The sequence below is a fragment of the Vulpes vulpes genome, chromosome 1, assembly GCF_048418805.1.
Source record: "Vulpes vulpes isolate BD-2025 chromosome 1, VulVul3, whole genome shotgun sequence".
NCBI classification, from domain to species: Eukaryota; Metazoa; Chordata; class Mammalia; order Carnivora; family Canidae; genus Vulpes; species Vulpes vulpes.
Window position 1 is genome coordinate 46,165,400 of NC_132780.1, and position 19,803 is coordinate 46,185,202.

The following is a 19,803-nucleotide window of genomic DNA, read 5'->3' on the forward strand; positions in this document are numbered from 1 at the left end:
AACCTTCCTGGCAATGCTCACTCTCTTCAGCTTCATGGCTTTTCAGCCCTGCTGTCCAGATTAGGGGGTCATTTTGGGTCATCAGTCCAAGCTATTCACAGTGGCACAAGAGAAAAGACAGCTGTGTCTTGGGCATTAAAGAGCATCACTGAACTGTCTTCCCCATCTTCCCATGATGGATTAGGAAAACAGGAAGCCCAGAGCTGGCTGAGCCTGAAGGAGGAATGAGAGAGGGGAGAAGAGGGAGGAGTAGGAGGAGGAAAAAAAAGAGAAAGAAGAGAAAAAAAAGGAAGACAAGGAAGAAAGGGGACAGGGGTAGGCAGGAGAGAGAGGGGGCAGGAAGGGCGGCAGGAGTCATCTCCTGAGAGCAAGTGAATTCGGAAACTATTGGTTATGACTAATGCAAAATGATGGCAATAGGTCGTATTTATTCCCTCAGGAATGAAGTCCATAGCCCAGACAGGTTCAGGCAGGGCAGGGGGCGCAGGGCTCTGGCTCCACACGATGGCTACTACAGCTTCCGGTACCAGGTTTAGACAGAACACTGCTCAGAGGATGAAGAGGGACCTTCTTCTAGATCTCTTTCTTCAAAGTGAAGACATCTTTTCCCATGAGATTCGCCTCAGACCTCCCCTCCCATGTCAGAATGAGATTATATACCCATTACTAAAGCGATCACAGGCAGATAATAGGATTACCATGAATAAACTATTCATATTAAGTGCTCTACCTTTTGGAATGAAGATGGGATCACCTTCCCTGTGTCACACGGGGAGGGATAAGTACAAAGCCCTACTTATGGTGGTGCAAGTTGTGCAGTGCACCAGGGGGGAAGCAGGGATGGGGTGGTGGGGTGGTATATGGGCACAAGGGCAGGGGAGGGGCACATTCATGTTCATGGTCATTTATAAGGTTAGTTCGATAAATTTTCAGCAGATGGCAGTAAAGTGCTTGGGGAAAGGATACCTTTTCTCATTCACACAGTGAAAGGAGCTAGGTTGATAGCTAACAGAATTCAAGATTGTTACAAGGAAGGTGGGGATGAAAGTGGCAAATGAGTGCTTGGTACGTAATGAGATTGCCACAACACAAAGCAAATAATCAAACTCACTATAAACGGTTTAAAAAAATTTTTTTTTAAGTAAGCTCTATGCCCAGTGTGGAACCCAACAGCAGGGCTTAAACTCACAACCCTGAGATCAAGACCTGAGCTGAGATGGAGAGTTAGGACGCTTAACTGACAGCCAGCCAGCCACCCCTCATTGTAAACCTTTCAAGATTATATGTGGTAAATTCTATTTTAATGGAATAATCCATTCTGGGTTTAAGAAAAAATTTCAAAACCTTTATTCAGTTTCCATATAGTTACACTGAAAAAAAAAATACTAGAGATTTCCAAAACTGAAAATCAGTATGTACAAAACTCATTGTCAATACCAATAAATTTTAAAATAAGCTGTCAAGATTGATTTGTACAGGAGTAGCAGCATTCATACAGCAAAGACCCTAACCCCCCCCCCATATCAAATGATTAAGAAATTACTACACTTTGAGAAAAAAAAAAAAAACAATTGAATGGATGAAATATAATCACTGATGACTAATCACATTTTAAGGCATGATTAATTTTTTTTAAGATTTTATTTATTTATTCATGAGAGACACAGAGAGAGGCAGAGACATAGGCAGAGAGAGAAGCAGCCTCCCCGCAGGGAGCCTGATGCAGGACTTGATCCCAGGACTCCAGGACTCCAGGATCTGACCTGAGCCAAAGGCAGATGCTCAACCACTGAGCCACCAAGGCGTTCCAAGGCATGATTAGTTTTAAGAGATGTGAGATTTAAAGAGAGCATTATAGTTCCTTCACTATTCCTATTGTGTGCCCATAGACAGGGAAAATATGATCAAAACTCAACAAAAATACAAAGTACAAAGTTGGGAATACAGAGTAAATAGGTCAGAAAAATTTAAGTGAGACTGGGTAATCAATCTTCTTGTTGCTGTAACCTCTGTTACTTTCTCTTAATATTAAGGTAAAACTGTACAAATGATTATGTGACACAAAAAGGCAAGTTTTCTTTGGGTCCGTTTGCACTTTGGATCAATAATATATGCAGCGTGTGCGATGAAAGGGAATTCCCTTCATGTCTTCCCTGTGATCACGGGCGTAGTCCCACAGGTAATAATCCAGAAGAATGGAATTGATCTCTCTGTTTTTTTCACCCTTTTTTTCAATAAGCTCCAGAAGACAATCCCGGATCAGTTCAACACACCAAAGTGAGCATCCTCTGATTTCCACTTCTTGCCTATCCCCATATGAGAACATTTCTCCTGCAAGGGGGAAAAAAACAGAGCAAGAAGTACTGAGCACCAATGATACAAGATCTACTCAGATTTTATTTATTTTCGGTAATTTAAACCACTTCTAAACTGAGGCATTAATTCAAATTGCAAGGTCCACAAGGGCAGGGACTGTGTCTGGCTTGTGTCAATATTCCTGGGACCTGGCACAGCACCTTGCACACACCAGCTCCCTAATAAATATTTGTTGAATGAACACGGGGTAACCATAAATTTAAAAATATGACAAGATTATTAAATTCTTGAAAACAAAGGATTTAAAATTGGGTTTGATGCCAGAAAAAAAGATTCCAAACGTTGGAGAACTCCAAGGGGGCCAGGTAAACAGTATCCACCCCCTCTCTTGAAAACTGAGCATTGTCTTAGGTACATACTCAGTGCATCAAGGAGAGCCTAGGAAATCAACTTTGTTGACCTGAGCAAAGAGAAGACTACCACTGTTCTTTGGATTCAGGATCCTTCAGTCAGGCTCTTCTTGAATACATAGCCGAGCTCCACAGGACCGGCAGTATCTTCAGTGCCCATCTCTGGGGTATATCTGAACCATGCAAGATGGGCACTGGCTGTGCTTTGCCACTTAGACCAGAACTGGGCTCATCAACTCAACTGCCTATGAGGATCAAGGGGACAAAATGAATGCAGCAGCCACAGGCAAGCTGTCGTGAGCTATAGAACGTGTGCTACCCTGTCTAAAGGTAGATCCAGAGCAACCCGGGTGGCTCAGCAGTTTACCACCACCTTCAGCCCAGGGCCTGATCCTGGAGACCCGGGATCGAGTCCCACGTCGAGCTCCGTGCATGGAGCCTACTTCTTCCTCTGCCTGTGTCTCTCATAAATAAATAAAATCTTTAAAAATAAAAAAATAAAGGTAGATCCAGTGTTCCTGTATTTCTCTCCTTTTACAATAGAAGTCAGAAGGTTTGATTTTTGAGGCACCTGGCTGGCTCTGTTAGTAGGGTATGCAACTCTTGACCTCAAGATCCATAGGGTTGTTGAGTTCAAGCCCAAAGTTGGGCATGGCGCCTACTTTAAAAAAGTCTGATTTCATGTGAAATCTAATTTTTAAAAAATCTCGATTGTCAAGGGTTAGTAACTAAAAGTGCTCAGAACATTGGTTAGACCAAACAACATGGCTTCAGGTTATATTTGGCCTCTGGTCACTTATCTGCACCCTCCCACAGAACTTCATAGTACCTAAGAGGCCCTGTGACCCACTGAAAATCAGGACAACGCCCCAGCCCCACTAGGTTCCACTCTGTCATCTGGGATCTTAAATAGTGTTACTTATATCCCCTCCAACCAATAAGTGACTGTACTGTTGAAGTGTGTCACATTCAAGTCCTAACTCCTGGTACATGTGAATGTGGCCTAACTTGTAAATAGGATCTTTGCAGATTTAATCAAGTTATGGTACGGTCCTACTGGGTTAGGGTAGGCCTTAAATATCATGACTGGTGCCAGCCCTAGAATCACAGTGAAGAATCTAAATTTAGCCCACCTGCATTGTCAGTACTTATAATTAGGTAAAAAATAGGCCTTTGGTGATGAGATGGCTTAAAGATAAAATGGATGGAAAAAACATCTAAATTCACACTAACATAAAGTATTTATTTATTTGTTTATTTGTTTATTTATTGTATTTACTGTATTTATTAAAAAAAAAAAAAGATAAAATGGACAGAAATCTGGGTAGGCCTTCCAAGGGCTGTCCTGGAGATACACAGAAGAGGAGGGAGGAAAAAAAGTTAAGTGTAGCCTATTCTCAAATTTGGAAGAAATATCATTGAAGGGCAGTTAAGGAAGATTCTACCTCATGTAGTTAAGCTACCTGGTTCTAGATTTCACTTAAGATTGTCTTTGAAAATTAGTGTGCTGTATTTGCGTGTGCTCCTTTATGTTTAGAGTTTGTTTCTCCTCTAGTTTGCTAGTAAAGTATTTTCTGAAAAAAAATCTAACTTTGCTTAAATAAACTTTAAGAGGCAAAGAAATGAGTTCATGTTGTCAGCCTAGCTAAGGATGAAAGAGTATCCTTTAAGAAGCTGGACATAACAGAGGCAGTAACAACAGCTACAGCTAGACATCTGGAAAAGAGCCTCTGGAGTTGGAATAGACAGCAGAAGAAAATTCACACAACTCCGTACAGCTATGCTGATGCTCCCTTACCAGGGGTTTCCTCACAGTAGCAGAGATAGTTGGGTGCTAGCAACATTCAGGAGGAGGAGATGGACAAACAATGAAAAACTGGAAAAAGCTGGGTGGAGGATGTAGCATATGAGCTAAGCCCTTGTGGATGTGTAGAATTTGAATTAGAAAAAAGAAAATCTGAGTGAGGGAAACCAGGCAAGACAATGTTTAAGATAGGAACGAGCAATGTATACAATGGCCAGAAAAAGATCAGCTGCATATGGCTACATGGAAAAAAGTCCTGAATGCTTAAATGTTTAAGGTATCCAACAATTAATGATCCAGGACATGAGCATTATGACATAAAACAGCTTGTTAGTTTTCAAATGAAGAAACAGAGGGACAAAATGGACTGCCCAAAGCATAAAACACTGGTAGAAGTAATCACACAATAATGGTATCTTTATATTGTGTTATTCTTTGAGTGACTGAAACCTATTTCACAAGAGAAAATTATTCAGTCATAAAAACTACTGGCTTTTAAAAATAAAGAAAAAAGGAGTTGGGCAGCCCTAGTGGCTCAGCGGTTTAGTGCTGCCTTCAGCCCAGGGTGTGGTCCTGGAGACCTGGAATCCAGTCCCACGTCGGGCTCCCTGCGTGGAGCCTGCTTCTCCCTCTGCCTGTGTCTCTCTGCCTCTCTCTCTGTGTGTGTGTCTCTCATGAATAAATAAATAAAATCTTAAAAAAAAAAAAAAAAAAGAAAAGAAAAAAGGGGCACTTGCATGGCTCAGATCGTGATCCCAGGGTCCTGGGATCGAGTCCTGTATCGGTCTCCCTGCAAGGAGCCTGCTTTTCCCTTTGCCTGTGTCTCTGCCTCTCTCTGTGTCTCATGAATAAATAAATAAAATCTTTAATAAATAAAAATAAAAGAAAAATTAAAAAGTAGCTGGAAATACTACACCCAGAGAAATTAACATAAAAATTATAGAATTTATATATAATTATATATAATTATATTTACTTATATATTTATATATAATTTATAATATGTAATTTATAAGTAAATTTATAATATATAACATAATCAATATATTTAATATAATAAATTTATAATATATAATTTACAATATTTATAATTATATAACTTTTTCTTATACAAAGACATGTTTAAAAAATAAAGCTAATCACTAAATTGTACTCCTGAAACCAATATCACACTCTATGTCAACTAATTAGAATTCAAGTAAAAAATTTTTTTAAAAAGCAAATTTTCACACAAACACAATTATCTACACTCTCCTATTATAAAAAAGTTCCCACTCCTGGGAATCAATCAAATCCAACAACAGTAAATAAAGAAGCCTAGAAAAGTGAGTCACCCATGCCAGATAACATAGTGGCAGACCTCGGAGCCTCCTGATTTGAAATCCACTCCATGTTCCCTTTGTTTCACAACATAGTGAAATAGCCCTTCACCTCCTCACTAGCACTCTTTAAATACTACATCTGGGCAGCCCCGGTGGCGCAGCGGTTTAGCGCCGCCTGCAGCCCAGGGCGTGATCCTGGAGACTGGGGATCGAGTCCCAGTCGGGCTCCCTGCATGGAGCCTGTTTCTCCCTCTGCCTGTGTCTCTGCCTGTCTCTCTGAATGAATAAATAACTAAATAAATCTTTAAAAAAAAAAAAAAAGTACTACACCTGATAAGCCTAGCATCATCTGTTGCCTGCTTGTTGCTCACCTTTGGGGGAATAGAAATTTTAGTTTCATTTTATTATGAAGCTCGGAAATTATAATGTCTAAGGAGGGTCATTTCCTACATTCCACAGTGTAAATAAAAACAAAAAGCATTTTGTTTGCCTCCTGCATTTTTCTTCACAAGTGCTTTTAACAACAAACAGTAGTGGGTTTGTTTTTTGTTTTTTTTTTTTAAGGAAAGGAGAACTGTGAAAGAAACAAGACAGACTCAAACACAATTCACAGTATGACAAAGAATGTCTTAATTAAACTAGCAAACCTCTAAGAAGCTTTTCTAGTAGTTCCTTGGAGTATTTCAGGGCTCCCAGGTGAGCAAGAACCTGAGGTAATCTATAGTCAGCAAACATGGTGATACTGGAGATGTCTGTAAAGCAGCCGTCTCCTTTCCCCTCTAACACACTCCAGGTATCTGCCACGAGGATTTGGGCCCGTTTGTAAAAAGAAATTCTTTTCCCCTGATGAATGAAAAGAATATAAATGTTACCTGAGTATCCAAAAGCTTCATGTATGCTATTTAAAAAAAAAAAAAAAGGCACAGGTTGAAAACATTTCTCAAGGGTGCAATAATTTTAACTGTTAGTAAGAATTTATGCACCTTTTATAAGAAAAAAAAAAAGAGAGTCTAATAAATATTAAACTATCTCTTTCACTCCAAATTTACTTCCTATATTTTTCAAGGCACATAAAATACAATTGTGGTAACTGTGGTATTATTTACTGTTCTTTTTCAATGACATTACTTCATATACATATATTTCATATACATATTTCTGTATCACTGTAATGCATCCACTTATTCTTTTTAATGGCTAGACAGTATCTCTTTAGGAAGCCTCTTAAATTTTTCTGATTGCAACATAATTCACGTTAATTGTATAAAATATAGAAAAGTATAAAGAAAACAATCATCCTTAAACTCATCTCTGAAGAGAATCACAACATTCATTTTTTTAACTGCAGTCTTTCAGTTAATATGAGAAATGTATTTCAAAGATAAAGACATAGGGCAGCCCAGGTAGCTCAGCGTTTAGCGCTGCTTTCAGCCCAGGGTGTGATCCTGGAGACCTGGGATCAAGTCCCACGTCTCCCTGACTCCCTGCATGGAGCCTGCTTCTCCCTCTGCCTGTGTCTCTGCCTCTCTCTCTGTGTACTCTCATGAATAAATAAAATCTTTAAAAAAAATTATAATACCCTTGCAAAAAACAAAACAAAGAATAAGATTCAAGTGAGGAGTCCAAAAATAAATTCAAGTCATCTATAAAAAACAAAAAAACAAAAAAAAAATTTTAACAAGCTGATATGGTTTTAGTCATCAAATGATTTTAGTAATAAAATTCTTCATTTCTAAAATATTAATTGATATCACTGAAATTACCAACAAATCCAAAATAAAAATTCCCTACATTTTCCATAATAGTGCTTGGTGATGGGATGCCTGGGTGGCCCAGCAGTTGAGCGTCTGCCTTCAGCTCAGGCCTGATCCCAGAATCCAGGATGGAGTCCCTTATCCGGCTCCCTGCATGGAGCCTGCTTCTCCCTCTGCTTGTGTCTCTGTCTCTGTGTGTGTGTATCTCATGAATAAATAAATCTTTTAAAAAAAATTGTTTAGTGATAAAATATGTTCAAAATAGTTACCTTTATAAAATAATTATCAATGAAAAGAATCCATGACCATGAGTTGATTTTCTTCAACAAATTTATCATGAACAAAATATAAAGGTCAAGAATTACAAATGCTTAAGAGTAACAAAATGTTTCTTTTTAAAAATACTTTATTTATTTATTCATGAGAGACTCAGAGAGAGAGGCAGAGGGAGAATCAGGCTCCCTGTGGGGAACCCGATGCAGGACTCACTCCCAGGACCCTGGAATCTTGACCTGAGCCAAAGGCAGACCCTCAACCACTGAGCCACGAGGTGCCCAAAATGTTTTTGTTTTTTTAGAGATTTTATTTTTTGAGAGAGAGAGAGAGACAGAGACAGAGACAGCCAGAGAGAGCTCAAGTAGGGAGGCGAGGGAGAAGCAAGCTATCTGCTAAGCCATCCAGTGCCCCCATAAAATAAGACTGATTATAGTATCAAAAAAGTTCATGATTTTTATGCACATTTATCAGTATGACAGAATAAAGACAACCTGAGGGAAACCATTTTTTTTTAAGACTTATTTATTCATGAGAGACACAGGCAGAGGGCTCCTCTGTGGGGAGCCTGATGCAGGACTCGATCCTGAATCCCAGGATCACGCCCTGAGCCAAAGGCAGACACTCAACCACTGAGCCACCCAAGCATCCCGAAGCCAATTTCTTCATTGGGACTTTTACATTGCTACTAGATGCTCTAAATCAGAGTTGCTTTGGAAATATATCTGAATTTTAAAGCTTCCTGATTCTAGAATACCAGATTGGGAAATCACTGATCTAAAATCTGTCTGAATTGAAATTTTCTAATTTGGGCAGCCCCGGTGGCTCAGCCGTTTAGTGCCGCCTTGGGCCCAGAGTGTGATCCTGGAGACCTGGGATTGAGTCCTGCATCAGGCTCCCTGCATGGAGCCTGCTTCTCCCTTTGCCTGTGTCTCTGCTTCTCTCTCTCTCTGCATCTCTATGAATAAATAAATAAAATCTTTAAAAAAATAAAATAAAATAAAATGACTAATCAAAACATTAAGTGAGCACCCACTATGTGCTCAAGTGCTATGTTAGGAATCACAGAAAATATGTTGCTTTTGTTAACACTAATGATAATCTTTTGAAAAAAAAAAATATAATATTCCTTTAAGAAAGTGTCAGTATCCAGGCAGCCTGGGTGGCTCAGCGGTTTAGGCCACCTTTAGTCCAGGGCCTGACCCTGGATACCTGGGATCCAATCCCACATCAGGGTCCCTGCATGGAGCCTGCTTCTCCCTCTGCCAGTCTCTGCCCCCCCCCCCCTCTCTCTCTCTGTCTTTCATGAATAAATAAAATCTTAAAAAAAAAAAAAAAGTGTCAGAATCCTTAAGCATGATTTTTGTTATGTTTTGGAGATTTTTTTGTTTTTTTAGGGGTGCTTGTGAGGCTTAGTCCGTTAACTGTCTGTCTTCGGCTCAGGTCATAATCCCAGTGTCCTGGAATCGAGTCCTACATCAGGCTCCCTGCTCATCTGGGAGTCCGCTTCTCCCTCTGCCTCTCCCCTAGCTTGTGTTCTCTCTCTCTCAAATAAGTAAATATTTTCTTAAATGTGTTTTAGAAATGAGTACTGACGGGAAATAGTTCAGATACCAACATTCATTTAAGGGGATCCCTGGGTGGCTCAGCAGTTTAGCGCCCGCCTTTGGCCCAGGGCGTGATCCTGGAGTCCCGGGATCAAGTCCCATGTCGGGCTCCTGGCATGGAGCCTGCTTCTCCCTCTGTGTCTCTGCCTCTCTATCATAAATAAATAAATAAATCTAAAAAAAAAAAAAAAAACCATATATCAGCCTTAGTACTGGGTGTTATGCTATGTTGTGCTATATGTTGGCAAACTGAAGTCCAATAAAAAAATATACAAAAAAAAGAAGCTAATTTAAAAAATATATATATATTATCAGCCTTAAAATGAATCTATATTCTGGCACGGTTTTTAAAAATTGAACCTTTCAGCACAAAGCAAAAAAGCACTGTGCTGTAATAAAATAGAAACTCAGCAATTTGCTTACTAAATTGGTATTATAATCTACAAAAAAAGTTTACTCTTTCTTCCATAAAAACATAGAACCCAGAACAACTTCAAAGCAAACAAACTACATGATCTCATGAATTTATTCCACCCTGACGTCTTAAATTTACTCTAAGCCCTTCTGCTACAACCAATGTTGATTCTGGAATACATGGATTCTTAGCCACATGAATGGCAGTTTGATTTTTTTATACGCTAGTACACTTAGATGGCCTGAATGTAAACCAAGGAATTTGACTCACGATTTCTTTTAAAAAGGCTGAAATGACATACTTCAAAGACAAAGATAAATCTCAAAGTAACCTCTTGCATTAGGAAAATGATTGGTCAGAACAAATGAAGTTCAGTAGTGGCCTAGGGCCTCTTTTCTAGGAAAAGACTCTGCCCCACCCACAGACCCTGTGGCCACACTTAATTGGTCATAATCCCTGCGAATACAATCAATGTTTGCCCAGGAATTTTAGGACAGTAGCTGAGAGGGTGTCTACTCCATCACCTCTCTCTGGTGGTTGAAGCCATAAGATGCAAAATTCACAAACCTTTTCTACTTCATGGAGAAAGCTAGTCTGTGGTCACAAAAAGTATGGAGCAAGAGAAGAAAAGAGGAGAGACTGAATCCTGATGGCATTCAGTCTCTGATGCTACATGTTCCAATCCCCAAATTCTTCATTTTGCTTAAGCTTTCTCTGATTTTGTGTTTGTCGCTTGCAATTAAAAGAATCTTGCTCTATGTTGGGAAATTGAATTTAAGTAAAATTTAAAATAATAATAATAAATAAAAAAATAATAATAATAATAATAATAATAATAAATAAAAGAATCTTAACATACATAACCAGGTATTTCTCACTTTGCAGAACTGAAAAACTAGCTATTTATTTCCTGACTATAAATGGCCTAAAATAAGCCAGTTAACCTTTCTGTTTAGACTTTAGCTCTTGATCTGTGAACAGGACTATACTGATCCTCGTCCTTAGGCCCCACAGAGCTCTTCTGTGGATTGGATGAGAGTGTACATGCAAACACCTTGTAAATCATAGAGTGATTTAAACAGTATTATTAGGGATCCCTGGGTGGCGCAGCGGTTTGGCGCCTGCCTTTGGCCCAGGGCGCGATCCTGGAGACCCGGGATCGAATCCCACATCGGGCTCCCGGTGCATGGAGCCTGCTTCTCCCTCTGCCTATGTCTCTGCCTCTCTCTCTATCTCTCTGTGACTATCATAAATAAATAAAAATTTAAAAAAATAAAATAAAAAAAAATAAACAGTATTATTGGTTATTTTTGTTTGTTGAATTGTTATTTCAAAAGGGTGGCTTTAGGGATGACTGGGTGGCTCAGCGGTTGAGCTTCTGCCTTTGGCTCAGGACATGATTCTGGGATCTGGGATTCAGTCCCGCATTGGGCTCCCTGCGAGGAGCCTGCTTCTCCTTCTCTGTCTCTCATGAATGAATGAATGAATGAATAAATAAATAAATAAATAAATAAATAAATAAATAAATAATCTTAAAAACAAAACAAAACAAAACAAAAAGGTGGCTTTAAAATTTCAGTATGATTAAGCATTAGTAACCTATTCAATAGATTTATACTATGTGATTCCTCTGAAGTTGCTTTCAATTCTATCACAGTTAAGATACACAATGATAATGAATTCTAAAAGAAATTTGACAAAAATCAGAACCCAGGTGTACACTGGGAAGGTATACCAAATGTTTACCATTTTAAAAGTATATCTGTTTAAAGAGAAAGAAAATTAACACTGTTCAAGTATTCTGTGTGTGAAAAAGAAGACACACAGGACGTACATACATTAGAGCCTCAAAAAAAAAAAAACCTTTATTAGACAGAATTTAGAAATACATTCTGATTTTCATCCAATGAAGTAAATATTCTTGAAATTCTAAAAGGATCTCATTATCCTTGAGTAGCAACATCATACTGAAGGTTCAGTGCTTTTCAGGTCTGAAAGATTTTAAAAGGACAAAGAAAAAAGAACAGAAGAGTAAAGGAAGTACAATAGTTAGGAAACATAAGATAATGTCTTTGAAACACTAACAATTTCGTTATTGTTCCTTGTCCACAAGGAATGAACTTCAACACTTAAGTTTTTATTCTCAAAAGGAGTTCTGGAAGTAAAAGAGTTAACCGTCAGAAGATACTAAGAATTCTAAAATCCTCAACAGAAGCAGCTCACCTCAAACTGAGTCACGTCTCTGTAAGAAGGAAAGCTTTCAACTACCAGGTGCATTAACTTCTGTGCACTTTTTTCACTTTTCCGGACACAGTTAAGAAAAGAGCCTTGGAACTTCTCAAGCAGAATTTTCCCGGTTTCATTAAGAATCCGATGCCTCTCTTCTATCAAAGGCATGGGAACGTCCGTGTCAGAACGGAATATATGCTTCACCTGGTCCAGGGTCGCGGTGGCATAGTAGGAAGCACTAGTTATAGGAATCCCTTGGGGAAAAAAGAAAATGCAAAGGAACACTGTCATAGTTTTATACCCATCAGACCCTTGCTTTTACAACATACAGCAAATATGACAGCCAATCAGTGTTACAGGACTGCACTAAAAAGAATTTAAAAAATCAGAAGCATACCCTTCATTTTCTATTTTCTCATCGGTCTTTATTCACCCGTTTCTAACAACTATATTACATCAGATGCATTTTGACTGCATAAAATGTGTTATATGTGTCCATTTGTTCTTCAGAGGTCATCAAAGTGGCGTTCTCTAGAAAACTGACTTCAGGAAAGCCTGGGTGGCTTAGTGGTTGAGCATCTGCCTTTGGCTCAGGTCGTGATCCCGGGTCCCAGGAAGGGGCTCCCCGCAGGAAGCCCCGAGGTTTTCCCTCGGCCTAGGTCTCTGCCTCTCTGTGTCTCTCATGAGTAGATAAATAAATAAATAAACAAAATATTTTTTAAAAAGCACCTAACTGCTATGATGCTAGGATCATCTCTCAGTGACCAAGGTTCTCTCACTTTCAAGCACCTCTTCATGTTAAGCAACGAAGAACTCCCAGCTCGCCTCACTGACCCGTAGGCCCCCGAGCCGACTGGTTCCCGGGGACCCTCCCGGCGCATGGAGGCCTCAGCACCAACCTTCGTCCAGGGCTCTGTTGACCGCGGCGCACAAGGACCAGTACCCGCTGTACGTTTTGCCCTTGTACCCCACCAGACATTTGTGCTCGTCGTGCTCCGACCAGAAGGAGAAGTTGAGCGTGTCCGTCACGAACACCCAGCTGACCGCGGCCTCGTCGGCCGCCCTCGGATTCAGTTCGTGAAGGGCCTTCCAGCCTCCCGGGCTCAGCTCGGGGCCCGAGGCCTTGGCAAGCAGCAGCTCGGCCACACTGCGCACGCCTCCGCCGTCAATGGACACATCCCGACTCTTCCCGGCGACGAATTCTGCGGACTCCCTGGGGCTGAGGGGCCCGTCCATCCCGCCACTCCCCCTGGGACCGGTGAACGGCGCTTCCCCGCGTGGGAGGGCCAGAAACCCGACAGCGCGACCAGCTTCCGGGTTCCCTCCCTACCCCGCGGGAGGCTGCGGAACCCCGGAGGCCCCGGGGCCGCTCGTGGGGCTAAGGCCGGAGGCACTTCCGGGAGCGCGGCCCCGCCCACTCCAGCCCGGGCGCGCGCCCAGGGCCCATTTCCGGTTCCGAAGGTCCGGAAACTGGCTGGAGGGTCCGGCGGGAGCCAGCTGGCAGTGGCGCTCCCTGCGGCCCCGGCGTGCGGCTCCGCCATTTTGTGGACGTTTCCACCTCCCCTCGGGCGCTGGTACTGCGGCTGGCCGCCGTGGCTGAGCCGCGAAGACTCCAGGCGCTTTGTGCAGCGCTGCCCTTCCCGGTCTCCCGCCCCTCCCTCTCCGCAGTGGGCGAAACGCGGGCCAGGCGCTGTCGGCGACGCTCCGCGTCCGGATTCCTGGGCCGGGACGAGGGGAAGGGGGAAGGGGGCAGGGAGCTGAACCGCCCCCGCCAGACTACGGCAGGTGCTGGCGGGTCCCCCCAACACCATCTCCCAGCCCGGACCCTTCTGGTGCCAAATTCCAGGCCCACTGGGAGGCCGTATGGACGTTTCAGATAAGCTGAGACGTTTGGAGAAATGGATGAGAAAACAAACGTATTGAGAAGTTAACGTCGTGTGCCTGGAATCGTGCTTTCCTAGTGAACCTCACAGAATCCTGGCTGTGACAGGCGGCGACTGTACTCCTTTTTGCAGGAGAAGCTGTATGGATCCGTGGTTGGCCCCTGGTGACAGCCGTGGGATTCAAGCCCTTCTTGATTAATCCCAAGTCTGGGGCACTTTCTATGGACCATGCTCACCAAGGCCGACCATGCTGGTCAAGTGGTGACTTTGTTACTGGCTCCAATGAGGAGACATTATAAGAGGAAATAAGTATCACCTTTCAGCCCCAAACTTAAAAAAAAAAAATGCTTTTTAAAAGAATGAGTAGAGAGGCACCCTATCCATTAGTGATCCAAATTTGCCTAGTGATGAAATTTTAGTGTAGAGACAATGTATTTTTGCTCTCCTTCAGAAGCTTAAATCTCTGTGGGTAATATGAAATGTTCCTACCCTTTTGAAAATCAACTATTAAAAATAACAGTAAAACTAACTAGTTTTACTAACTAGTTTTACTAACTAGTTTTAATAACTATTAAAAATAACAGTAGTCATCTCCAGTTATTGACAGTAAAGAATCTTGGAATTGGAGAATTTGGGGAAGATGCAGAATTTTTACGTTTGACAACTGTGTCCCCAGAGAAGAATATCTTCCTATCTCCAGTTTCATTTTGCTAAGAAAAGAAACTTTAAGGACTTCACTGTGATTTGTTTTTCCAGAAGTCACTAGTACATTAATAATACACTTGTTGAATAAATGTAAATCTGTTGACTTGGGATTTCTCCTGTCTACCTCAGGAGCTCTAAGTCTTGGGAGTTAAATTGACTAGCAAGAGAGGGCCTGGGTGGCTCAGTCAGTTAAGAGTCTGACTTTGGCTCAAGTCATGATCTTGAGGCCTTGGGATAGAGCCTCAACCTTTTCACTGCACCCCCTCCCCCCCCCCACACACACCCTGATGTGGTTCCCTACTCACTCGGAAGTCTGCTTGTCCCTCTTCCTCTCCCTCTACCCTTCTGTACCCACTCCACCCTGCTCATGCCCTCTCTTTTCTCTCAAATAAAATCTTTAAAAAGGTTGATTAGCAAGAAAATCTGGCAATCTACAAAAGAATTCAGGAGGGTATATAATAGAGGCCATTTTCTCTGAGGCTTCTTGATGGAAAACAAAAACCAACAACTTAGATTCCTAATATGTTCAGGATATTGAGTTAGACACTAAGAGTAGTGTAAATAATAAAATATGCTTCCTTCTCTCCACTTATTACTGAGATAAAGCATAAATTGTGTGTGGTAGATGGCTTTATTTCTTTAATATGTGTACAAGATGTTAGGAATACAAAAAGGGAATTATGTACTCGGTCGGTGTTCGCTCCCTCCTTCTTCCTTCTCTTTTTTTTTTTTTCCTTCTTCCTTCTCAATAGAATCCTGATGTCATTCAGGGATCCCTTTTACCCATAGCTGATGTAGCTCAGCATTCTGAGCTCCAGGAATGGTCTGGGCTGATCCAAGATCACTATCTTGCAAGGGTTGGGTTAGGATCAAATATGTTCCCCCACTTCACCTCAGTGAATTGCAAGATAGGCTTGTAGGATGCTTCCAGAAAAGCATTTCCAGGAGAACCTCCAGAAGTGATTCATACTCCCTGTGGACATGATTGAGCTTGGATATGAGGTGTGAAATTGCTACCATCCTTTTGATGGCAACCTGTGTATGAGGTCAACACATGGATAAGGCCAAAAGAATAGCAAAGAAATGGAGCTGGAATAGATTATGTCAACTCTTGAGTCTGTCCCATTTTTGGATCTCGTTATGTGAGCTAATAAACTTCCTTACAATTTAAAGCAATTTTGAGTTGGGTTTTCTGTAACTTTCTATGAAGTTCTATCTTACACAGGTAGCAAATACAGATATGGTCTCTTATGATCTAGTGAGGAATGCAAATGTCTGGTTAGTAGTATATTTCAAGCAACAGTAAACTATAGTGACTAATTACAAAGGGGATTGTTTGTCTCATATTATAAATCCAGAACTGATATGGCTGTTTGAGAATGTCAGCAAGGAACTAGGCTCCTTGGCTTTGTCACCAGGGATACCTAGAATATGACTTTTGTCTTTGTGGTTGGAGGATGTGCTCTATCCTTTTGGGCATTGTGTCCACAAAAAGAAGAATGAAAATAAAAGGGGCAAAGAGCCCAACGAACATGCCTGCTGAGTTTTTTTCTTTTGAAAATCTTTGCCAGAAGCTCTACTCTGCAGGCATAGGCTTTTGAAGAGAAGATCAAGATGACCTCTAAATAGTCCCTGAACTTGCATTTTCAGGGTTAACAAAGGGAGAAGGCATGATAAATGATGTGTCCCTATCACCTTTCCCCCTCCTACACAATTTCCAAGCTAGATTATTCCAGTCATCAAGAAAGCCATCATTCTGAATAGCTAAATTAAATGTCATGCATTGGCAACAATCACTGCTCCATCTGTTATTTTCTCTCATGATAGACTATGGCAGAAACTTAAAGAAATGGTGGGGTAAGAGGTATTCTTGAGGAAAAGTTGCAAAAGTTGTCATGTGCAATGGATGGACAGTAGACATTGCTAGGAGACTGATTTTTCAGATATGTGGAAGGAAAGCAGAGAAGTAAAATGGATTTTTGAAGACAGGACATCTCAATTATTTTCATTTCCCCCGACTCTCCTGAAGTGATCAACAGACAAAAGATCCAAGAAGGCTTAGGAGAAAAGAGATACAGTTCGCTAGTGCAGTAATTTTCCTCTGTTCCTTTCCTCCATGCTTTATCCATTTATAGCATTTAAATGGACCACTTCCTTGAAATTTACTCTAGGCTCCTGGGGCATTATATTATCCTGGTTTTCTTAGCAGCATTCAAAGCTTTTTCTCTTCCTACTCTCTTACTGTGTGTAAAATGTTCCATCTACAGGCTTTGGGTTAGGGATAGAATGGACTCTTTCTGGTGAAAACTCTGACTCTTAAATAGTTTATGCTTTGAAATATTTAGTTATAATGGAATAAATATATAATCAACATAAATCATTAACATGATTATTTCAGTTCAAATTCAATTAGAATTTTTGAACCATAGTTTGCCTTTAACTAGAGAAATTAGTATTTCCTACTCAGGAGGAAGAACCAAACATCATAAAAAAAAAAAAAAAAACCAGTGCAAAACTTCCAGTTTGATGAACACTTAGAGGTTTGAGGTGAATGACATGCTCAGAAGAGCATGGAAACTTTTTGCCCCTTTTCATATAACTTGCCCTATATGTCTATCTGGTTGTTCCTGGATTTTATCCTTTAATAATAAACGAGTAATCTATTGTTTTCCTTGCTATCTAAAAAACACAACAGAGGGGTGCATGGGTGGCTCAATTGGTTCAGCATCTGCCTTCGGCTCAGGTTGTCATCTCAGGGTCCTGGTATCCAGCCCTGTGTCTCCCTCCTCTCTGCTCAGCATAGAGTCTGCTTCTCCCTTTCCCTCTGCCCCTCCCCCTGCTTGTGTTCTCTCTCTTTCTCTCAAAGAGCATAAACAGGAGGAGCAGCAGAGAGAGGGAGAAGCATGCTCCCCCTGGAGCAGGAAGCTGGACACAAGGCTCCATCCCAGGACCCTGGGATCATGACCTGAGCCAAAGGCGGATGCCTAACTGACTGAGCCATCCAAGCATCCCTCAAATAAATAAAATGTTAAAACAGACACACACACCAGAGTTGTGCAACAAACTACACAGCCCTTGAGAGATTTTCTGAGTTTCACTGATGTTCCCTTACAAGTTATGCACAAGACTAAAAGATCATCAAAGAGGTGATTTTTTTTTAAGGTTTTATTTATTTATTCATGAGAGACGCAGAGAGAGAGAGGCAGAGGGAGAAGCAGGCTCCTCACAGGGAGCCTGATGTGCGACTCCATCCTGGATCCTGGGATCAGGCCCTGAGCCAAAGGCAGATGCTCAATCGCTGAGCCACCCAGGTGTCCCTCAAAGAGGTGATTTAAATGATGTTGAAAATCATCAGTTCCTGACAGATTCTCTTCACCACAATCCAAACTTGGTGTATGCACTGCTTTACAAATGAGATCTCTTTGAACAATCTTGAACTGTCCACTTCTGGATTTAATGCAAAATATTGATCCAGTAATCACCTTCTTTAGTTCCAGGTTGCTAGAAGCTGAACCAGAGCTGATAGTGGAATGGATCCTAGAAATGATCAGGCAAGGAATTGTTGCACCAACAAGCTGAAGAAATTTCTAGAACTGAAATTCAAATATGTAGAAGAGGGTCTTTGAGTTATTTTATTTCCGAGAAACATAAGTAGATTGCCTGACATATCCTCTATTAAGGAGGATCACACAAATGTGTTTCCCTTGCACACTTTGATTTGGAGAATTGGTGCCAGTTGGCAATAGATCATTCAGCTAGACTATAGTGCAAAAAGTGAGGGAGGGGTCACAACAATTATAAATGTAAAAACCTGCTTTTAAAACAAGTACAGGGGCACCTGGCTGGCTCAGTCAGTAGAGCACATGACTCACTTGATCTCGGGCTTATGAGTTTGAGCCCCACATTAGGTATAGAGATTACTTAAAAATAAAACCTTAGGGTGGAGGATGGGAAGATGGGGTAACTGGGTGATGGGCACTAAGGAGGGCACTTGATGGGATGAGCACTGAATGTTATACTATATGTTAGCAAATTGAATTTAAATTTAAAAGAAAATAAAAAATTAAAAAAATATATCATTATAGAAACAATTAAAAAACTAAAACCTTAAAAAAAGTACAAAAAGCAACGAGATACAAAGGACTATCTTGAAGAAGGGCAGAGATTTATCTGAGGCAGGGATTAAGTGCTGATGTTTTCTTTGAGAGGTGCCATCTGAGGACTTGGACAGTGAAGGAAAGGAAGAAAGAAGGTTCAGATGGAAAGTAATACAAGGGGACATGATAGTGTGCTAGCAGCAGCTTTGTGGTGAGCGTGGAACAGACACAGCTAGTCACGGTGTAGGAGTGTTGTCATAGCCCACATTACACTGGACAGACTCTAGAAGAAACTTCCTCAGAGCAGTTTGAGAGGAAATTCTCCTTGCTCTGTCTCTGTGTCTCTCCCTCTTTTTAGATATTTTAGGGTTTTAATGTTCTTCACATATTTAACATGAAACACTGACAGTGTGTAAACAATAGAGGAAAAGAATCTTCAGCAAAGATCTTCCAGAATTCATAATATCATTCTGGTCAAACACTATAAAGAGAATCATCAAATAACAAAGGATAAGGAAGTTTGGCAGAGAATTTTAGTTTGATAGCTTTTTTTTTTTTTAAGATTTATTTACTTATTCATGAGAGATAGAGAGAGGCAGAGACATAGGAAGAGGGAGAAGCAGGCTCCATGCAGGGAGCCCAATGTGGGACTCGGTCCTGGGTCTCCAGGATCAAGCCCTGGACCAAAGGAAGGCGCTAAACCACTGAGCCACCCAGGGATTCCAGTTCAATAGCTTAACTAAAAAAAAAAAAAAAAAAAAAAACAACCAACCATAGGGCCTTCTCTTTTTCTACCTGAAGAGAAAGGAAAGCAAAAGTGAATCGGAGAACTAAATCTTTTTGTGAAGTAACTTAAAAGGTGGAGGGGAGGGTGGAGTGGGGTCCGTAACTCTTGCTAATATAATGTTATAACACACAGAGTCAAAAATTCTGACAACTGTATTACTAGAAATATAAATGCATAAAGATATAAACTATTTGGTATATA

General features: G+C 40.9%; 1 protein-coding gene across 1 annotated transcript; it reads right to left on the reverse strand.

The window, feature by feature from the left end:
* Positions 1-1,323: 1,323 nt before the first annotated feature.
* Positions 1,324-15,888, reverse strand: QNG1 (Q-nucleotide N-glycosylase 1). The gene is made up of 4 exons (XM_025988263.2): positions 13,030-15,888; positions 12,125-12,384; positions 6,500-6,695; positions 1,324-2,331 (listed from the first exon to the last, which is right to left on the reverse strand). Exons 1-4 carry the CDS (start codon positions 13,364-13,366, stop codon positions 2,102-2,104), a joined length of 1,023 nt encoding a protein of 340 aa, XP_025844048.2. The 5' UTR covers positions 13,367-15,888; the 3' UTR covers positions 1,324-2,101.
* Positions 15,889-19,803: the final 3,915 nt, after the last annotated feature.